General features: G+C 46.8%; 1 protein-coding gene across 1 annotated transcript; it reads left to right on the forward strand.

The window, feature by feature from the left end:
• Positions 1-18: 18 nt before the first annotated feature.
• LOC137304998 (zinc-binding protein A33-like) lies at positions 19-14995 on the forward strand. Its single transcript, XM_067973770.1, has 5 exons — positions 19-39; positions 9338-9568; positions 10933-10955; positions 13077-13192; positions 14444-14995. The coding sequence occupies exons 1-5, from the start codon at positions 19-21 to the stop codon at positions 14986-14988; spliced, it is 936 nt and encodes a 311-aa protein (XP_067829871.1). The 3' UTR covers positions 14989-14995.
• Positions 14996-20098: the final 5103 nt, after the last annotated feature.

Raw genomic sequence — 20098 nt, forward strand, 5'->3', positions numbered from 1 at the left:
AACAAATGATCCACATCGATGTGTGCAAAGTATGTACGAGTAAGTGCATGTGTGGATGCATGAATATCATGCATGTGTGACTGAGCATGTATGTGTGAGTGTGCGGATGACAGAATGGGCGTATGTGTGTACGCGCACACTCGTGTGTACGTGCATTTCCATGAACGTGTGTGTGAAATATGGACATAGATGTGTGCATCAGCTGAGAGCGTGCTTGTGCACGTGTGTGCACGTGCAATATGTGTGCAAAAGTGTGTGGGTGTACACGTGTATGCACGTCCAATATGTGTGCAAAAGTGTGTGGGTGTGCATTTGTGTGCACATGCAATGTGCATTCAAAAGTGTGTGGCCTTGTTTGTAGTGTTCCTCTTGAACGTGTTGTCTATGGACTTATTGACGTTGAATACAAGTAAAACTTTCACCTTTCAGCCTGCACCCTCACCACGGACACCCCTGTGTAAGTGGACTATCTAGAGAGTAGAGTTGGTCTATACGTATCCCTCAATCTTTCAGGCGTGTGTTATTGCTTCATCATGTCTCATACACACTTGCATGAGCCCTCTCCTCATATGCACATCAGAGTCAGACTGATGGCAGCTCCACTCTCTTATTTGTTGAAGCCTTTCTCACTGATACCAAGATCCCTTTTTAATGGCATTAGTCTTGGTGTTGTGGGGGGGCGTATAGGGGGGTCTCCTATGGAATTGGACAGGTTTGACCCGATTTTCTATGTGATTGGACAGGTTTAACCCAGTTTTCTATGGGGTTGGACAGGTTTGACCTGGTTTTCTGTGGAATCGGACAGGTTTGACCCGGTTTTCTGTGGGATTGGACAGGTTTAACTCAGTTTTCTATGGGATTGGACAGGTTTGACCTGGTTTTCTATGGGATTGGACAGGTTTGACCCGGTTTTCTGTGGGATTGGACAAGTTTGACCCAGTTTTCTGTGGGATTGGACAGGTTTGACCTGGTTTTCTGTGGGATTGGACAGGTTTGACCCGGTTTTCTGTGGGATTGGACAGGTTTGACCCGGTTTTCTATGGGATTGGACAGGTTTCACCCGGTTTTCTGTGGGATTGGACAGGTTTGACCCGGTTTTCTGTGGGATTTGACAGGTTTGACCAGGTTTTCTGTGGGATTGGACAGGTTTGACTCTGTTTTCTATGGAATTGGACAGGTTTGACCCGGTTTTCTGTGGGATTGGACAGGTTTGACCCTGTTTTCTGTGGGATTGGACAGGTTTGACCAGGTTTTCTGTGGGATTGGACAGGTTTGATCCTGTTTTCTGTGGGATTGGACAGGTTTAACCCGGTTTTTATTGGGATTGGACAGGTTTAACCCGGTTTTCTGTGGGATTAGACAGGTTTAACCCGGTTTTCTATGGGATTGGACAGGTTTGACCAGGTTTTCCATGGGATTGGACAAGTTTGACCCGGTTTTCTATAGGATTGGACAGGTTTGGCCTGGTTTTCTATAGGATTGGACAGGTTTGGCCTGGTTTTCTATGGGGATTGGACAGGTTTAACCTGGTTTTCTGTGGGATTGGACAGGTTTAACCCGGTTTTCTATGGGATTGGACAGGTTTGACCTTGTTTTCTATGGGATTGGACAAGTTTGACCTGGTTTTCTATAGGATTGGACAGGTTTGACCCGGTTTTTCTACGGGATTGGACAGGTTTAACCTGGTTTTCTATGGGATTGGACAGGTTTGACCTGGTTTTCTGTGGGATTGGACAGGTTTGACCTGGTTTTCTGTGGGATTGGACAAGTTTGAACAGGTGTTCTGTGGGATTGGACAGGAGAACTGACCCAGACTTCTTGTGGAAATACATTTTGAATTCGGCACAAAGCAACTTTTATGGTTGGAACTCGAACAGACTTGTCCTGTAGATATAAGATCTTGCTTAGTTCGGGTGATATAATGAACAATCCTTGGGTAGCTCTATTCAGTCTTGGAGCTATTCTGCACTTCGGACTTTGGCTTCTCACTTACAGTTCCAGTAAAAAAAGACAAAATTGGTAATCTCTTACCTCATCCAGAGCTTGGTTCCTGGATTAGGCCTGAATTTGAACTTTTGTTTTGACTGAGCTAAACCAGTCGGTTTTAGATGAGGCTAGTGTGCTTTAACTCCAACTAAACTGAATGAAATATTGGAGCAGAGACTTTGGGGTCAATTTTAATCCAAACCGCCCATCGGGAAACTGACGGGATCGGGGGCAACGCTGGTTTTACATCCCACCCCGATTTTAGTCTCCGTTGAAGTCAGTGGAGAGTAACATTGGGCGGGGTGTAAAGCTGGCGTTCCACCCGATCCCATGGGACTCCTGCCCGGCCGGTTAGGTTAAAATTACCCCCTTTGATGCTCTATAGGGTTACACCTTTTAAAAGCTTCCCCTTAATTGGTTCAAATTGTATTGAGTTGGCCCCTGATTATTGAATAGGTATCATAGAGTTTGGATTAACTTCGATTATGGGAGCATATGATTTGGATTCGCTTGATTTGGCGTTAGTTCATTTGACTTGGCCTGATTTGTCTTGGGATGAATTAGTTTGGTCTGGTTTGTTTGGTCTGGTTCACATTCGCTTGGTTTGGCCTGCGTTTGCTTGAATTGGTCTGGTTTGGCCTGGGATAGTTCAGAACGTGTTCGTCTAGACTGGTTTTGCTTGGAGTGATTTGGTTGAGAGCAAAACCAAATCTCCAAACAGCTTGTCTCATACACATCAATTTTATTTCTACTATCAGTCCAATTCCATACTAGTGGGCATTGAGCAACCAGCTCAACATAATTCTTGGTATCAGTCAAAACACAAATAAATGTCAGGTCTTTTACACATAACTAGTGTCTGATGATTTAAACAGAGAAGAAATAGAGACACAGATGTAGAGGTGCGGAGGGTGGAAATTGTTCCGATCACTCTGATCTGAACTTAATTGGGTTCTCTGTTTAAACACCAACTTATAGACCATCCTAAGCACTTAGTAGATCACTAATGGCTGCCATATTAAAGTGCACTGATATATATCTTTCATTACTGGACAATATTATCCAGGGGAGATCACTGAGAAGTAGACCTGGGTGGTTTTAATTTTAATATTCATTCTTGTCAATATCCATGGAGACTGAGATGATTCATTGTGCAGTTTAAGGGGTGACGTCTGGACGGCCATTCGAGGGCCTGTTTTCTAGGCCTATTTTCACTGTGCACTCTGATATGGTGGAAAACCAATGCGTTCATTCACAGCTGTAGAGCATTCTGACATATGGTCTATCCACTGACTTCATATCACGACATTAGGTTCGACACACAGAGGGTGATACTCAGTCGGTAGTGTATTACTGCCTTCTATTTTACTTGGATAGAAGGTATGTGAAGGTCATTGGTGCCGCAGTGAGGTATCCGGGTCTCTCTCTCTCTCACTATCTCAATCTATCTCACACTCGCTCTCTCTCACTCACTCTCTCTCTCTTTCTCTTGTATTATCTCTCTCTCTCTCACTCTTACTCACTCTCTCTCTTTCTCACTCTCACTCTCTCTCACACTCGCTCTCTCTCACTCACTCTCTCTCTCTCTACTCACTCTCTCTCTTTCTCACTCTCACTCTCTCTCTCACCCTCTCTCTCTTTCTCTCACTCTATCTCTCACTCTCACTCTCGCGCTCTCTCAATCTCTCTCTAGTTCTCGATATCTCTTTCATTCTCTCTCACTATCTCTCTCACTCTCTCTCTCTCACACTCTCTCACTATCTCTCTCTCTCTCACTCTCCCTCACTCTCTCTCTTTCTCACTCTCACTCTCTCTCTCACCTTCTCTCTCTCTCTTTCTCTCACTCTCGCACTCTCTCAATCTCTCTCTCGCTCTCTCTATCTCTTTCATTCTCTCTCACTATCTCTCTCACTCTCTCTCTCTCACTCTCGTGAAATGAAAGGCAGCTTGCACCACCCGACTGTGTGTTACTCTTTTATTATATATGGGTGGCTGCAATAAAATGTAAAGAAGGTGTTAAAAGTTTTGTGATGCTAATCATGGTAATAGAGGTGTCGCTTGATATCCAGTGGAAATGGGGCTGGGCTCCTCATTCCCTGGATCTGTTTGCCACTCAAATATAATATATCAAGATATGGTAGATAGTTCCTCACCTTTTCCAGCTGGGTCACCCTCAGCCGCTGAACTAGTTTAACCCTGAATGGACTGAAGAACTTGATTACCTTTATTGGGCGTGGATTCTGCCACCCTTTCAAGGCAGTCGATTTTCTACTGTCGCACTACCAAAGAAAGGATGTTCTTTCATTTCTTTCTGGTATCTCATTGCCCCCCTCCTCTCCGGAAGGTTATGCCTCCTGCTGGGCTATAATATGGTGGGCCCTCATCCAAGTGGACAATCTCCGTGTAAGCACTTTAACCTGGGCGTGGGGGTGGGTGAGGGTGGAGGGAGGGTATATCACAACTGAGCCGAATCCGCTCCATGCCCGATGACCACCCACATAAGAAGATAAGAAATAGGAGCAGGAGTAGGCCATTTGGCCTCTCGAGCCTGCTCCACCATTCAATCAGATCATGGCTGATCTTCAACCTCAACTCCATTTTCCTGCCTTATCCCCATATCCCTTGATTCCCTTAGTGTCCAAATATCCATCAATCTCAGTCTTGAATATACTCAATGACTGAGCATCCACTGCCCTCTGAGGTAGAGAACTCCAAAGATTCACAACCCTCTGAGTGAATAAATTTTTCCTCATCTCAGTCCTAAATGGCCGACCCCTTATCCTGAGACTATGACCCCTAGTTCTAGACTGTCCAGCCGGGGGAAACGACCTCTCAGCATCAAGCCCTCTCAGAAGTTTCAATAAGATCACCTCCCATTCTTCTAAACTCCAGAGAACATAGGCCCACTCTACTCAATCTCTCCTCATGGGACAACCCTCTCATCCCAAGAATCAATCTAGTGACCCTTCGTTGCATCCCCTCTAAGGCAAGTATATCCTTCCACATGTACGTTCCAACTGGAGAGGGTGACACTGGACAGTGATTTCAGGAGGGGGATCATTCTTCTTTCTCCTCCTCCCTAGCCCAGGGGCGTTGGGGGTGAGGGTGGGGGGGATGTAATGCCCCTATCGCCACCCTGGAAGACGTTAACCACCTCAGCGTCGTGTGGGGATCTAACCTGGGACCTTCCTGGTTGGCATGGCACAGCGCACTTACCCACTTATGCCATCAGGGAGCCGGGTAGGATGTCACGTATATTAAGCGGCTACAAATCAATGGCGAGTGAGCTTCACCTGCCCGAGATGGCGTGGTGAGGCCATAGTTTACTGGCAGTCTCCGCTCTCGAGCAGCTGGGCAAACGCCCGCCGGGAGGGTTTTACACCCATAAAACATCTCTCCATAAATCTGTTAGTCCCATTCACCACACAATGTTCCTGTGATGTTAATAAGGGCCGTTTCAGTCAGTCAGTCGGTCCAATCGCCCTCGGCTCCCGGCACAGACTGGGTGGGAGCGGTTAACGGGAAATATTCCCGCATCCCCAGCCCATGACTCTGCGACCATTCGTTTCAATGGTCAGAACATCACGGGGGCTGGAGGTACGTGGTCTCCCGATGTGCGCTGCCAGCGTGCTGAGATGGAAACCCCCCGCCTCCCGCCCTCGTGTTTCACTGCGGTGAATGGTGGATCAGCGAGGAGATAATGCACCAAAGCCAGTGATCTCACGCCACCACTTCTACGCAGCACTGGTGTTTGTGACTCCTTCGTTGACAATTCAACCACTGTGGAATTCTGCGAGGGTTTTCCCAATCTCCTGCCGTTACTCCGATGGGAAAGCAGTGGAACGCTAGGGAATTGGCATTAAATGTCTATTTCCCTCCAGCGTTTCTGCTGGTCTGCTGCCACAGTTTACAGCGGGTGTCCGGAGGAGTGCCCATGGAAATTTCAGGTCCTTTCTCTTTAACAGACCCTCACTGTGATACCCATTGGGACGGAAACACACACTAGAAGGCCCCCTCATCAATAGTGAAGCCACATAAGTACTCTCACTGTGCCACACTTCACTGAAATACTCTTTGATATAAAACACCACTGATTATAACACTCCTTGATTTAACATGGTGAGCAATGAACACGGGGACACCAGGCAGGCTGGACCGCAGGCCCAAGTGAAACCTTCCCGATCGTTTAAACGGGCACAAGATTAGGCGGGCTCCCTTACGGACATGCGTTCCTCCCTGCCCAGTTTTCCTACTGCACCTGGACAGTCATATAGCCCCAAACGCAGGGGCAGGGAAATCTGCTCTTGAACGAGTTGCAATACAATAATTGCAAGCAATTCTGGTTCTTAGAGCACAGTCTGCTTGGTCAGCGGCCCATCGCCCGTCTTCAACATCCACTCCCTCCCCCACCGGCGCACCGTAGCTGCAGTGTGTACTATTTACAGGATGCAACTCACCAAGGATTCTTCACCAGCACCTCCCAACCCGCCACCTCCACTACCTAGAAAAACAAGGGCAGCAGGTGCATGGGAGCACCATCACCTCCCAAGTTTCCCTCCAAGTCACACACCGTCCCGACTTGGACACACATTGGCCGTTCCTTCATCATCACAGGGTCAAAATCCTGTAACTCCCTACCTAACAGCACTGTGGGATTAGCCCTAACAGTACTATAGGATTACCCCCAACAGTACTGTGAGATTACCCCTAACAGTACTGTGAGATTACCCCTAACAGCACTGTGAGATTACCCCTAACAGCACTGTGAGATTACACCTAACAGCACTGTGAGATTACCCCTAACAGCACTGTGAGATTACCCCTAACAGCACTGTGAGATTACCCCTAACAGCACTGTGAGATTACCCCTAACAGCACTGTGAGATTACCCCTAACAGCACTGTGAGATTACCCCTAACAGCACTGTGGGATTACCCCTAACAGCACTGTGAGATTACACCTAACAGCACTGTGAGATTACCCCTAACAGCACTGGGGGATTACCCCTAACACTGTGAGATTATCCCTAACAGCACTGTGAGATTACCCCTAACAGCACTGTGAGATTACCCCTAACAGCACTGTGAGATTACCCCTAACAGCACTGTGAGATTACCCCTAACAGCACTGTGAGATTACCCCTAACAGTACTGTGAGATTACCCCTAACAGTACTGTGAGATTACCCCTAACAGCACTGTGGGATTACCCCTAACACTGTGAGATTACCCCTAACACTGTGGGATTACCCCTAACAGTACTGTGGGAATACCCCTAACAGTACTGTGAGATTACCCCTAACAGCACTGTGAGATTACCCCTAACAGTACTGGGGGAATACCCCTAACAGTACTGTGAGATTACCCCTAACAGCACTGTGAGATTACCCCTAACAGCACTGTGGGATTACCCCTAACAGTACTGGGGGAATACCCCTAACAGCACTGTGGGATTACCCCTAACACTGTGAGATTACCCCTAACACTGTGGGATTCCCCTAACAGCACTGTGGGATTACCCCTAACAGTACTGTGGGATTACCCCTAACGGCACTCTGGGATTACCCCTACCACTACTGGGGGAATACACCTAACACTGTGGGATTATCCCTACCAGTACTGGGGGAATACCCCTAACACTGTGGGATTATCCCTACCAGTACTGTGGGATTCCCCTAACAGCACTTTGGGATTACCCCTAACAGCACTCTGGGATTACCCCTACCACTACTGGGGGAATACCCCTAACACTGTGGGATTATCCCTACCAGTACTGGGGGAATACCCCTAACACTGTGGGATTATCCCTACCAGTACTGGGGGAATACCCCTAACACTGTGGGATTACCCCTAACAGCACTCTGGGATTACCAATAACAGCACTGTGCGATTACCCCTAACAGCACTGAGGGATTACCCCTAACAGCACTGGGGGATTACCTCTAACAGCACTGGGGGATTACTCCTAACAGCACTGGGGGATTACCCCTAACAGCACTATGGGATTACCTCTAACAGCACTGGGGGATTACCCCTAACAGCACTATGGGATTACCTCTAACAGCACTGGGGGATTACCCCTAACAGCACTGGGGGATTACCCCTAACAGCACTGGGGGATTACCCCTAACAGCACTGTGAGATTACCTCTAACAGCACTGGGGGATTACCCCTAACAGCACTGTGAGATTACTCCTAACAGCACTGGGGGATTACCTCTAACAGCACTGGGGCATTACCCCTAACAGCACTGTGGGATTACCTCTAACAGCACTGGGGGATTACTCCTAACAGCACTGGGGGATTACCCCTAACAGCACTGGGGGATTACCCCTAACAGTACTGTGAGATTACCCCTAACAGCACTGTCCGATTACCCCTAACAGCACTGGGGGATTACCCCTAACAGCACTGGGGGATTACCCCTAACAGCACTGGGGGATTACCTCTAACAGCACTGGGGGATTACCCCTAACAGCACTATGGGATTACCTCTAACAGCACTGGGGGATTACCCCTAACAGCACTGGGGGATTACTCCTAACAGCACTGGAGGATTACCTCTAACAGCACTGGGGGATTACCCCTAACAGCACTGTGAGATTACCCCTAACAGCACTGTGGGATTACCCCTAACAGCACTGTGAGATTACCCCTAACAGTACTGTGAGATTACTCCTAACAGCACTGGGGGATTACCTCTAACAGTACTGGGGGATTACCTCTATCAGCACTGGGGGATTACCCCTAACAGCACTGTGGGATTACCCCAATCAGCACTGTGAGATTACCCCTAACAGCATTGTTGGATCACCCCTAACAGCACTGTGGGATTACCCCTAACAACACTGTGGGATTACCCCTAACAGCATTGTAGGATTACCCCTAACACTGTGCGATTATCCCTATCAGCTCTGTGGGACCATCTTCACCACAGGGACTGCAGAGTTTCAAGAAGAAGGCCCACCACCCACCTTCTCAAGGGGCAACTAGGGATGGACAATAAATGCCGGCCTTGCCAGCGATGCCCATACTTCAAGAATGAATTTAAAAAATGAGAGGCAGAGGCAAGGAGAGGAGCGAAAGGGATGCCCAGTTTGTTTACCGTTGGCCATCAACATATAAAATTGGTAATCTGACAGTAGAGAATAAGCCTTGTAAGGAGCGGTAACGCTGGTCGGCTGAGAATCCAGTGCAGACGGTGCCAGTGAACGGAGAGCGAGTGGCTCTCCTCGCTGTACTGCAGTTACTTAAAAAGAAAGACCCCTTCAGTCCTCCGAGGGTTGAACTCCGCCGAGGTTCGCCTTGCTTGGTATTTGCTCTCGAAACTAATCGGCTTCTTGACTTTGACAGAACATGGCAGATAGTCTCGGGCAGAACATCGCTGCCGAGTTCACGACGCTGCATCAGTTCCTCAATGAGGAAGAGGAGCTGATGAAAGGGAAGCTCAAGGAAGACGTGGAGAGGATCTCCAGGCAACTGAGGGAGAACCTGCAAAAAATTACAGAGAAGCGGGCTTCTATCGAGAGTACAATCCTCGAAATCCAGGAGAGGCTCAATGTCCAGGAGACAGCCTTCCTTGCGGTAAGAATCTTCTTCAGCTGCGCCGTCCAAACCCACCACCTCCGCCACCCAGAAGGACAGGGGCATCAGGTGCAATGGGAACAACCATCACCTCCAAGTTCCCATCCCAGTCGCACATTGTCCCGACTTGGACATATGTACATCGCCCATTCCTTCATAGTCCAACTAGAACTCACTATCTAACAGCACTGTGGGAGTACCTTCACCACATGGAATGCAGAGGTTTAAGAAGGCAGCTCACCGCCACCTTCTCAAGGGGCAACTAGGGTTGGGTAATAAATGCTGGCCTTGCCCTGGAGACTCCAGGAATTAAAGATTAATCTCCTGGACACTGCTACAAGCAAACCTGGGAGAAAAATCATTAGGCCGTTACAAACAATTGTATGTTTTTTTTCATTCTCTTTGAACAATTTTGTTTATTACTTAGAAAGATATTGGAGATGGGACAAAAGGCTGTTTGACCGAGGTGGGGATGTTGGAGGCGGGAGGTCATGTGATGAAACCTCCAGGAATACATCGAACCAGAGTTGGCAACTCTACTTGCTGGCGACGCCCATATCCCCTGAATGAATTTTGAAACAGGACCGTTACTGTTACGTTGAGGTCAGGGCGGGATTGGTATGCTGTCCTTTCACCTTTGGGACCCCGCTTTGAATCCAGCCCACACTGATGGGATGAAAAGTCTCCTCTCTCAATCAGCTATGGAGGTCCTGAGGGAAATGTGTTTCTTTGTAGCAGTTTCAAAATCTGCTCCACGTGAGTGTGGATCACCACGTAGGAATCGCTAGACGAGAAAAGACCGAGGTCCATCTAATTCACCTTCCACCATCCTGGTAATCGCCTGATACATTAATGGAGTTGTTGACTAATCGTAGCAATCAATCGCTATCATTTAGTCTACAACAGACCCAGCCATGAGGCGAGGAAAACCCCCAGTGATGGAGAGTTTTGGGAACCATTGGTCCAAAGTCACCTGTTCCTCCCAAACATGCTGCACTGACCACATGTCATGTCTCAAACTATTTATATACTGGATCCCCAAAATGTTATTATCTGAAGGAAATCTATCCAATTTTGCAATTGAATGAATCGACACTAACTGCTTCTATCATCTCCCTGGGGGAGCCTGTTCCATAGATTGACCACTCGCTCAATGAAATAATGTTTTCCGGAGATTAGTTTTCAAGCAGACAGCAGTGAGCAAGCCCAGGGCTTTCAACAAATGCTGGGGCTCAGATGGCTCCAGTATTCTGCTTCTACATTTTATGGCTCATCTGCTAGATGTGAGTCGATTACAACCCTGTTATTTTCTATATGCAAAATTATAACTTTTCTTTATTCTTTTTATTGCTTTCTGCCTGAAGGATGTTAAATCTCTGATCGAAAGGTAAGTGCTGTTTCTCGAAGAGTTTCTTTGTATTATCACATCATTTTTTTAAAATCTCACATCATTGTTGTTAATGAATGTTGATCTGCATGATCTTGGAACACAGAGAACCTGACCTGCACGAAACCGAGCCAATGTTGACCAGTGACCCCTCCAATTAATAGGGGAGACATTACTGTGTGACACGATAAATCCAAGGACAACTCAAGAGTGAGCCAAGGGTCTGAGTTGGTTATTGAAGAGAATGGTTTATGGTTAGCCTCAATGTGGAAAATAACGACGCTATGGTTAGTTTCACTACTGCAGTAGAGTGGGCTATGGCCAGCCTCACTATTGGAGATGAGTAGGTTCTGGTTAGCTTCATAGTGGAGGTGACTGGATTCTGGTTAACCTCCCTATTGGAGATGACCGAGTTCTAGTTAACCTCACTATTGGAGATTAGTAGGTTCTGGTTAGCTTCATAGTGGAGGTGACTGGATTCTAGTTAACCTCCCTATTGGAGATGACCGAGTTCTAGTTAACCTCACTATTGGAGATGACTGGGTTCTGGTTAACCTTACTATTGGAGATGAGTAGGTTCTTGTTAACCTCCCTATTGGAGATGACCGAGTTCTAGTTGACCTCACTGTTGAAGATGACTGGGTTCTAGTTAACCTCCCTATTGGAGGTGACTGGGTTCTAGTTAACCTCCCTATTGGAGATGACTAGGTTCTGGTTAACCTCACTATTGAAGATGACCAAGTTCTTGTTAACTTCAGTATTGGAGATAAGTCTGACTTGAGTTGTGAAGTCACCGATGAAGGGCTATTTGGAAGAACATAACTCAGACATATGGATCAGAAGTGGCCACTTTAACTGTCTAGCTTGTCTCATTGTGTAGCTCTATATATTCCCTCAGGCCATGTCTGCCTTCCTCTTACCCGGTCTGGTCTATATGTGACTACAGTCCTAAAGGTGCTTGACTCTTAACTGCCCTCTGAAGTGGCCTAGCAAGCCACTCAGTTGTATCAAACCACTTCTAGTGGTTCAAAAATAAGTCCCACTCAGGGCAACTAGGGATGGGCAATAAATGCCGGCCTCGTCAGCGACACCCACATCCCCAGAATTAATTAAAAAGAAAACTAGGATTCCAAAACTAGGAGGCCATTCAAGCTTCAATACCCAAGTCGAATATCGGATTCAAAGAGTCCGAGTGGAGGTGCAGTTGGTTCAGGCTAACCCACTCTCCCTCATAGCTACATGTTTGTCCACGTCCATGTTAATCCATAATCCAAGAATGAGTGGGCACAAGGCTTTGTAAATGCAACATATGAAGAGATATCCACCATTAATGGACGAGTTACAAAATCCCACATTCCCATTGGGAAGCTGTGCCTACAGGGAGGGCGAGTGGGAGAATCAGGGCTACAATATCGTGGTTTCATCTCGGAGATGCACGCCCCTTCGAGCTTGGCTTTCCCCATTGGATCATGGAATTGCCCTCTACGTCATGCCTTTGAGATAGCACATTAAATGTCCTGGCAATATCCAGTGCTAGAACGTTGTTAACCATAGAATCATAGAATGGTTGCAGCACGGGAGGAGGCCATTCGGCCCATCGAGCCCGTGCCGGCTCTTTGTAAGATGCACCCGCCTTTTTGTTTTAACGGCCAACGTGTCCAATTTTGACCTTATCTCTGCTGCTGACCTGAAATGTCATGGGCCCATCAGACACTTTGGATCCATGGATTCATTCCACACTGGATCTGGGGATCAGGCGTGTGGTACAAAAAAAAGCAGCCATCAATGCCTCAGCTCATTTCACCCTCCCATAACCAGCCCGAGCTGTTGCTCATATTTCACCGCACAGGCAGTGAAGGGTAGAAATCCAACTCGGACAAGTATCGCGAAACGGCCGCCTGTTCTACCGCCACCCCCCCGCCCAACACCCGATATTCAGTTCCGCTGCGGTGAATGGAACTGGATATCGGGCTGGGCGTAGAACGGGCCGGACGATCCGATATCTCCCGCTTCCCGCCACCGCCCCGAGACGGATTTCCAACCCGAAGTATTTTCAGATGGAAATTTAAAGGAAGAAGGAAACTGTTTAACTTTCGAAAAAAAAATGCCATTCCTCCAAAGGTCCTACATGAAGTTTAAGAAACCAGCGGAGGTTCCTCTCAATCTGCTTCTTGGTGAATTTGCCGGCCCTCTGCAGCTAATCGTGTGGAGACGGATGTTAAGTGTCATCAGTCCAGGTAACATAATCTTGCTTGTGGTCAGTGGCATTTATTTATTTCTCCACCAGGTCTAATTATACGGCCCTGATATACCAACGGCCATTTTGCCCACTTTACCTGTGTCCCTTGCTGGTCCGTGTGCCCCTGGGGTTTCGTCTCAGGCTTGGTCGGCTGTAGTTGTTGACTGGGCTAGGATTCAGGGTTCTAGTACTCAGCAGGTCAGGGCAGCAGCTGTGGAGAGAGAAACAGAGTCAACGTTTCAGGTCGATGACCCTGTGTCAGGACTGGAAGATGTTCGAGAGGAACAGCTTTTAAGCAAGTACAGAGCCAGGGAAAGAAGGGGCGGGGGCAAGAAAAGAAAAAAGACTTGCATTTATATAGCACCTTTCACATCCTCAGGACGTCCCAAAGCGCTTTCAGCCAAGGAAGTACTTTTTGCAATGTAGTTACCGTTGTAATGTAGGAAACGCGGCAGCCAATTTGCGCACAGCAAGCTCCCACAAACAACAATAATGACCAGATAAAATGTTTTTAGTGATGTTGGCTGAAGGATAATTATTGGCCAGGATACCGGGGAGAACTCCTCAAAATAGTGCTGTGGGATCGTTTACGTCCACCTGAGAGCAGACGAGGCCCTCGGTTTAAAGTCTCATCCGAAAGACAGCGCTCCCTCAGTACTGGCACTGGGAAGTGTCAGCCGAGATTATGTCGCACAAGTCTCTGGAGTGAGGCTTGAACCCATGACCTGCTGACTCAGAGGTGAAAGAGTGCGACCCAGTGAGCCAAGGCTGACACTTTAAGAGTAAGGTGTCCAATGCTGTCCAAAAGTGTCTAATTAACCGCCAAATGGAGAAGGTGGCAGAGAGGCCGCCATACTTTCCGCTGGGAACAGGCTGTCTCCCCTCTCCACGCTCCCTCTTCCCCCTCCCCCCCGCTGTATCTGGCCACACAGCGGGTTGTGAATCTTTGGAATTCTCTACCCCAGAGGGCTGTGGATGCTGAGTTGTTGAGCATATTCAAGGCTGAGATGGATAGATTTTTGGACTCTGGGGGAATCAAGGGATACGGGGATCGGGCAGGAAAGTGGAGTTGAGGCCGAAGATTGGCCATGATCTGATGGAATGGCGGAGCAGGTTCGAGGGGCCGTGTGGCCTACTCCTGCTCCTATTTCTTATGTTCTTATAAATGGAAGAGGTTTTAGTGTAAAGGGGGGAATGTAGCAACGTCCATTGAGAGTAATGCCCGTCCTCCTCTCTCTCTCTCTCTCAGTCCCAGCCGCCTTGACCCTGGAACCCAACACGGCCCACCCAGAGCTCTCGATCTCCGAAGACCTCCGGAGTGTCCGGCTGAGCGACACGTGGCAGGAGCTGCCCAACAACCCCGAGCGTTTCGACGACTGCGTCAGCGTGCTGTCCGCCCAGGGCTTCGACTCGGGGCGGCACTACTGGCAGGTCGAAGTGGGCAGCAAGACTATGTGGGACGTGGGCCTGGCCAAGGAGTCCATCAGTCGCAAGGGCAACATCATCCTGTCGCCCGAGGACGGGTTCTGGACGGTCTGGCTGCGCAACGGCAATGAGTACGAGGCCCTGTCCACCCCCTCGGCCTTCCTTTCCCTCAGGGTGAAGCCCAAGAAGATCGGGGTCTTCTTGGACTACGAGAGGGGCCACATCTCTTTCTACAATGCCGACGACATGTCCGTCCTCTACACATTCACTGACACGTTCAACGAGAGACTCTTCCCTTACTTTAGTCCAGGCGAGAGCGACGGAGGGAAAAACGCAGAGCCACTAACACTTTGCCTCCTCCACTTGTAGAACTTCCAGTTTACCAAAACACTAGACAATTCAGGAGCTGTATATTTTGATACAGTATTTGTGGAAAGATTTTTTTTTTTGCAACAAAGGTGCAGTTTTGATAACGTCGAACTTTCTGTCGCTGCAATGGGAAGTTTCATGGGACGGTTTCAAGCGATTTTATCCCTGTATTTCTAGGCTGGCTCGTTTTTTTTTTAATTGTAAAGTTTAAACGCTTCGATGGAGATTTAAGTGCGGACGATCCCTCTCCCCAACTCTTAACTGAGACTGTCGTGTTCGGCTCTTTGATTCCTGACTTTCATTGCAGGCCTGTTCGGCTGCCCTTTGATGGGCCACTTGGACCTGTTTCTATTTGTTGCACTAATCACCTCTTCCACTGCCCTCTCGTACCCCCGCCCCCCACCTCACCCCTCTATACCCCCACCGCCACCCCCCCATCCTACCCCACCCTGACATCCCCATCTCCCCCTCCCCCACACCCTCCACTCCACCCCCATCCCTACCCCCTTCCCCACCATTATCCCCAACCCCTGACCAGCGGATGTTTATATATCAGTGTAAGAAAGAAATTCTGCTTAAGAACCTTTATTTGCAACTTAAAGGGTCTTTCCTTATAGCTTATAAGTATATAACAAGAAGAGTCTCTTGCTTTCTTTGATAGGGACTGTAATTAATGATAGCTTCGTGTAATGAATAAGTTGGAGTCCGCATTATTTTGTTTGAGTTTAGAAATGTCGTGAGTGAGAATTCTTCTTCTGTTTCCTACGCGCAGTAGACATCGTAAGGTCATGTTTCAAAATCCTGTCCCGCACTGCCTGGCTCGCTCAGCACTCCCATCCCGACCTCATCGACCTACATTGGCTCCCTTCACCACCCCCCTCCCCACCTCCATCCCAGTGCGTTAACTTTAAAATCCATGTCCCTGTTTTCAAACCCCTCCATGACATTACCCAACTCTATCTCGGAAAGCTCCTCCAGCCCCTGTAAAAAACAGAAAGAACTTGCATTTATATAGCGCCTTTCACGACCTCAGGACGTCCCAAAGCGCTTTGCAGCCAATGAAGTACTTTTTTTTTTAAGGTGCAGTCACTGCCGTAATGTAGGAAACGCGGCAGCCAATTTGCGCACAGCAAGGTCCCACAAACAGCAATGTGATATTGATTATATAATCTGTTTTTAGTGATGTTGGTTGAGGGATAAATACTGGCCAGTACACCAGGGAGAACTCCCCTGCTCTTCTTCGCATAGTGCCATGGGATCTTTTTACGTCCACCTGAGAGGGCAGTTGGGACCTTGGTTTAAGGTCTCATCCGACCGTGCGGCGCTCCCCCAGTATTGCACTGGGAGTGTCAGCCTAGATTTTCTGATTTTTTTGCTTAGAATTAGGAACATAGGAACAGGAATAGGCCATTCAGCCTCTCGAGCCCGCTCCCCCCATTGAATTAGGTCATGGCTGAACTGCACCTCAACCCCATTTAGCTCCATATCCCTCGATACAGTTACCGAACAAAACTCTATCTCAGAATGGATCTCAGTCTTGAAAGATCCAATTGTCCCCCAGTATCCACAGTCTTTTGGGGAAGAGAGTACAAGATTTCTACTCCCCTTTGTGTGAAAAAGAAGTGCTTCTCTGAACAGCCTAACTCTAATTTTAAGATTATGCCCTCTTGTTCTGGACACTCCCTCCCTCCACCAGAGGAAATAGTTTCTCTCTATCCAGCATATCGAATCCTTTTAACACTTTAAACACTTCCATTAGATCACCCCTCAATCTTCTATACTCAAGGGAATAAATGCCAAGTTTTGCAGCCTGTCCTCATAATTAAACCCTTTAACAAATTTATATTTCTTCATTTTCAAAAACTGAGATTCTAATTGTTTAGCAATGACCAGAATAGCCTTGAAATCACTTTAGTCCTGTTAACAGACAAACACTTAACATGCTTCTATGAAATTCCAGTCTGCCATTTAGCGCGAAGTGTTAACCCATTTAAAATAAATGGCTTGATGTCTCCGTTCAAATAGCAGAGAGAAATGCCTCACAAATTGCATCAAACATTCATCTGCTGACATCACCAATGAAGCAGACATCTCGTTCAAATCCATTTGTCACGTCACGTGATGTGACAATTCAGGCTACAGCAGTGTCAGTGGTTAAGTTACTGGGCCAGAAATCCAAAGGCCTGGACTAATAATTCAGGTCAACATGAGTTCATAATCCCGAGCCAAGGGAATTTGAATTCAGTTTTTTTAAAAAAAATCTGGAAATAAAGGCTGGTCTCAGTAAAAGTGAATCGTGAAGCTATCGGGATTGTAGTAAAAACCCAACTGGTTCACTTTAGGGAAGGGAACCTGCCGCCCTTACCCAGTCCAGCCTAAATGTGTCTCCAGTCCCCATGCATGGTTGACTCTTAACTGCGCTCTGAAGTGGCCCAGCGAGCCCCTCAGTTGCATCAAAGAAGAAGGCCCACCACCACCTTCTCAGGGCAACTAGGGGATGGGCAATAAATGAATTATCGGGGGAGGGGGACTTCGGTCGGAGCTTTGTCCCCTGCGGCTCTGTCACCATGGCGCTGGTTCAGCGGGAACTCCGCTTAGACGCGCAAACGGGATTTCTGCCGAACCGCGGCGGAGGCGGAGAGCTCGCCAGGAAATCTGGCCACCAGGAGTCGGCTGTGGTAACTCCTAACCCTGACGTTGCGGATTTTTGTTTTTAAAACCGTTTTCGCTCTTCAGCGCTGACCAGGGGAGAAGGTTTGCACAGCTCGCTGTTTAGAGAAATTGTAAACCTATTCTTCATTCAGATCTTCACCATTTCATTGTAAACAACAAAACAGTCGACATCTCCCATGCCTTCCCGACCACCCACCCGCCCCCGATGGTTCCTGGTCATTTGGCGAGTTTAACGTTGACCATGTGATATTACAGCTGTAAAAGATATTCATATGATTATAGTCTCAAATTATCACTGTCTCTGGAACAATGTGAACAATGTTTAGGGGAAGGAGAGTTTCTCTGTTAGTAACACTGAACAATATTTATAGCTGTTACAGAATGGAGTGTTAGAAAATTGAATCATCAGGGTGTGGTATATCACAGTATGTCATGGTGAGGGGTGTGGTATATCACAGTATGTCATGGTGAGGAGTATAGTACATCACAGTATGTCATGGTAAGGGGTGTGGTATATCACAGTATGTCATGGTGAGGAGTGTGGTATATCACAGTATGTCATGGTGAGGAGTGTGGTATATCACAGTATGTCATGGTGAGGGGTGTGGTATATCACAGTATGTCATGGTGAGGAGTATAGTACATCACAGTATGTCATGGTGAGGGTTATGGTATATCACAGTATGTCATGGTAAGGGGTGTGGTATATCACAGTATGTCATGGTGAGGAGTATAGTACATCACAGTATGTCATGGTGAGGGGTGTGGTATATCACAGTATGTCATGGTGAGGGGTGTGGTATATCACAGTATGTCATGGTGAGGGTTATGGTATATCACAGTATGTCATGGTAAGGGGTGTGGTATATCACAGTATGTCATGGTGAGGAGTATAGTACATCACAGTATGTCATGGTGAGGGTTATGGTATATCACAGTATGTCATGGTAAGGGGTGTGGTATATCACAGTATGTCATGGTGAGGAGTATAGTACATCACAGTATGTCATGGTGAGGGTTATGGTATATCACAGTATGTCATGGTGAGGGTTATAGTATATCACAGTATGTGATGGTGAGGGTTATGGTATATCACAGTATGTGATGGTGAGGGTTATGGTATATCACAGTATGTGATGGTGAGGGTTATGGTATATCACAGTATGTGATGGTGAGGGTTATGGTATATCACAGTATGTCATGGTGAGGAGAGTAGTATATCTGTAAAGGTTTCTCTATTCATTTGCTGATAAATGTATTAAATTGATGTTACATATTACAGTCTTATGATGAGTGATGTTGATAGCAGAACAGTACATTATGTCGGAACAAGTTACATTGGACGATATTATGTATCATTGTACGTGTTAAAAGGAGGTGTATTATTGTCATGGTGATGTGATATGGTAAATCAGAGGATGCTGTTGTGAGAGCTGTGGTATATCAAACAATACGATCATGAATTGTGTGGTATATCAATGTGTTATAGCATGTGACTGAATATTGTAGTGGGGATGTCGTACATCACATGGCTATTGTGAAGGGTGTGGCACTTTACAAAGTGTTACGATGAAAATAATGGTATGTTGGGGGTGTTAAAGCGAGGCCTATGGTACATTAGAACGTCTTACATTGAAAGTAGTATCAAATCAGTTATAGTCGCTGTTGTGGCATACTGAATTGTGTTGTATAATATATCAGAGGATGATATTACTTGAGAAAATGCAGTTGTTGATGTTAGGTAGCGAGCACGTCATATGTTCCTCTGCCTGTTATTTTAAAGCACATGTTAGTTTATTTATTTTAAATGAAATAACGCTTGTTAAAATAGTGGACAGAGGAATGTCAGTGTGTTAAGTGTTTGCCCATTAATATCACCTACAGTAATTTCTAGGCTTCATTGGGGAATGCAGCATTTCAGCCACGTGATATAATGTAGAAGAGAGGACTGGCATGATTCAGAATTTCTCCCAAAATCTTTAACATATATTCACTGCAAAAAGTCAGCTTTTATAAGCAGGTCGAGTCTCCTATGAACCAAAATCTGCATCCTAATGTATGCTGCAAATGAGACCACTTGACACAATTACTCTTCAATTAAAATGTAATGCACCAGAGTCCATGTGGGATGCCCAACACATTCTTCTGTCCATTCCAAATCATTGTAAATACCACACTGGCAGACTGTTACATTCAGGCTAAAACTGACAGCTAGATTTATTTACAGGTAAATCGATTATACAGATGCATAATAACAAAGCAAAATACTAATGGGTACAAATATTGAGAAAGCAATAAAGATCAAGTCAGCCCACAAGAGTTCAAAAAAAGCTTCTTTGGGACATTATTCTTACAGTCTAATAATCTGCAAGGTTTTTGGAGGAACATTTCTTTTTGTAGACCTCCAGATGTGATGTTTGTACATTGGTGAGGTGCT

This window comes from Heptranchias perlo, chromosome 39 (assembly GCF_035084215.1).
Source record: "Heptranchias perlo isolate sHepPer1 chromosome 39, sHepPer1.hap1, whole genome shotgun sequence".
Classification (NCBI taxonomy): domain Eukaryota; kingdom Metazoa; phylum Chordata; class Chondrichthyes; order Hexanchiformes; family Hexanchidae; genus Heptranchias; species Heptranchias perlo.

Coding starts and splice junctions, on each gene's coding strand:
- LOC137304998 (XM_067973770.1), top strand. CDS start 19: ATGTGTGCAAAGTATGTACGA. Junction 10,956..13,076: donor GTTAAATCTCTGATCGAAAG/GTAAGTGCTGTT, acceptor ATTCCTCCAAAG/GTCCTACATGAAGTTTAAGA. Junction 13,193..14,443: donor GTTAAGTGTCATCAGTCCAG/GTAACATAATCT, acceptor TCTCTCTCTCAG/TCCCAGCCGCCTTGACCCTG.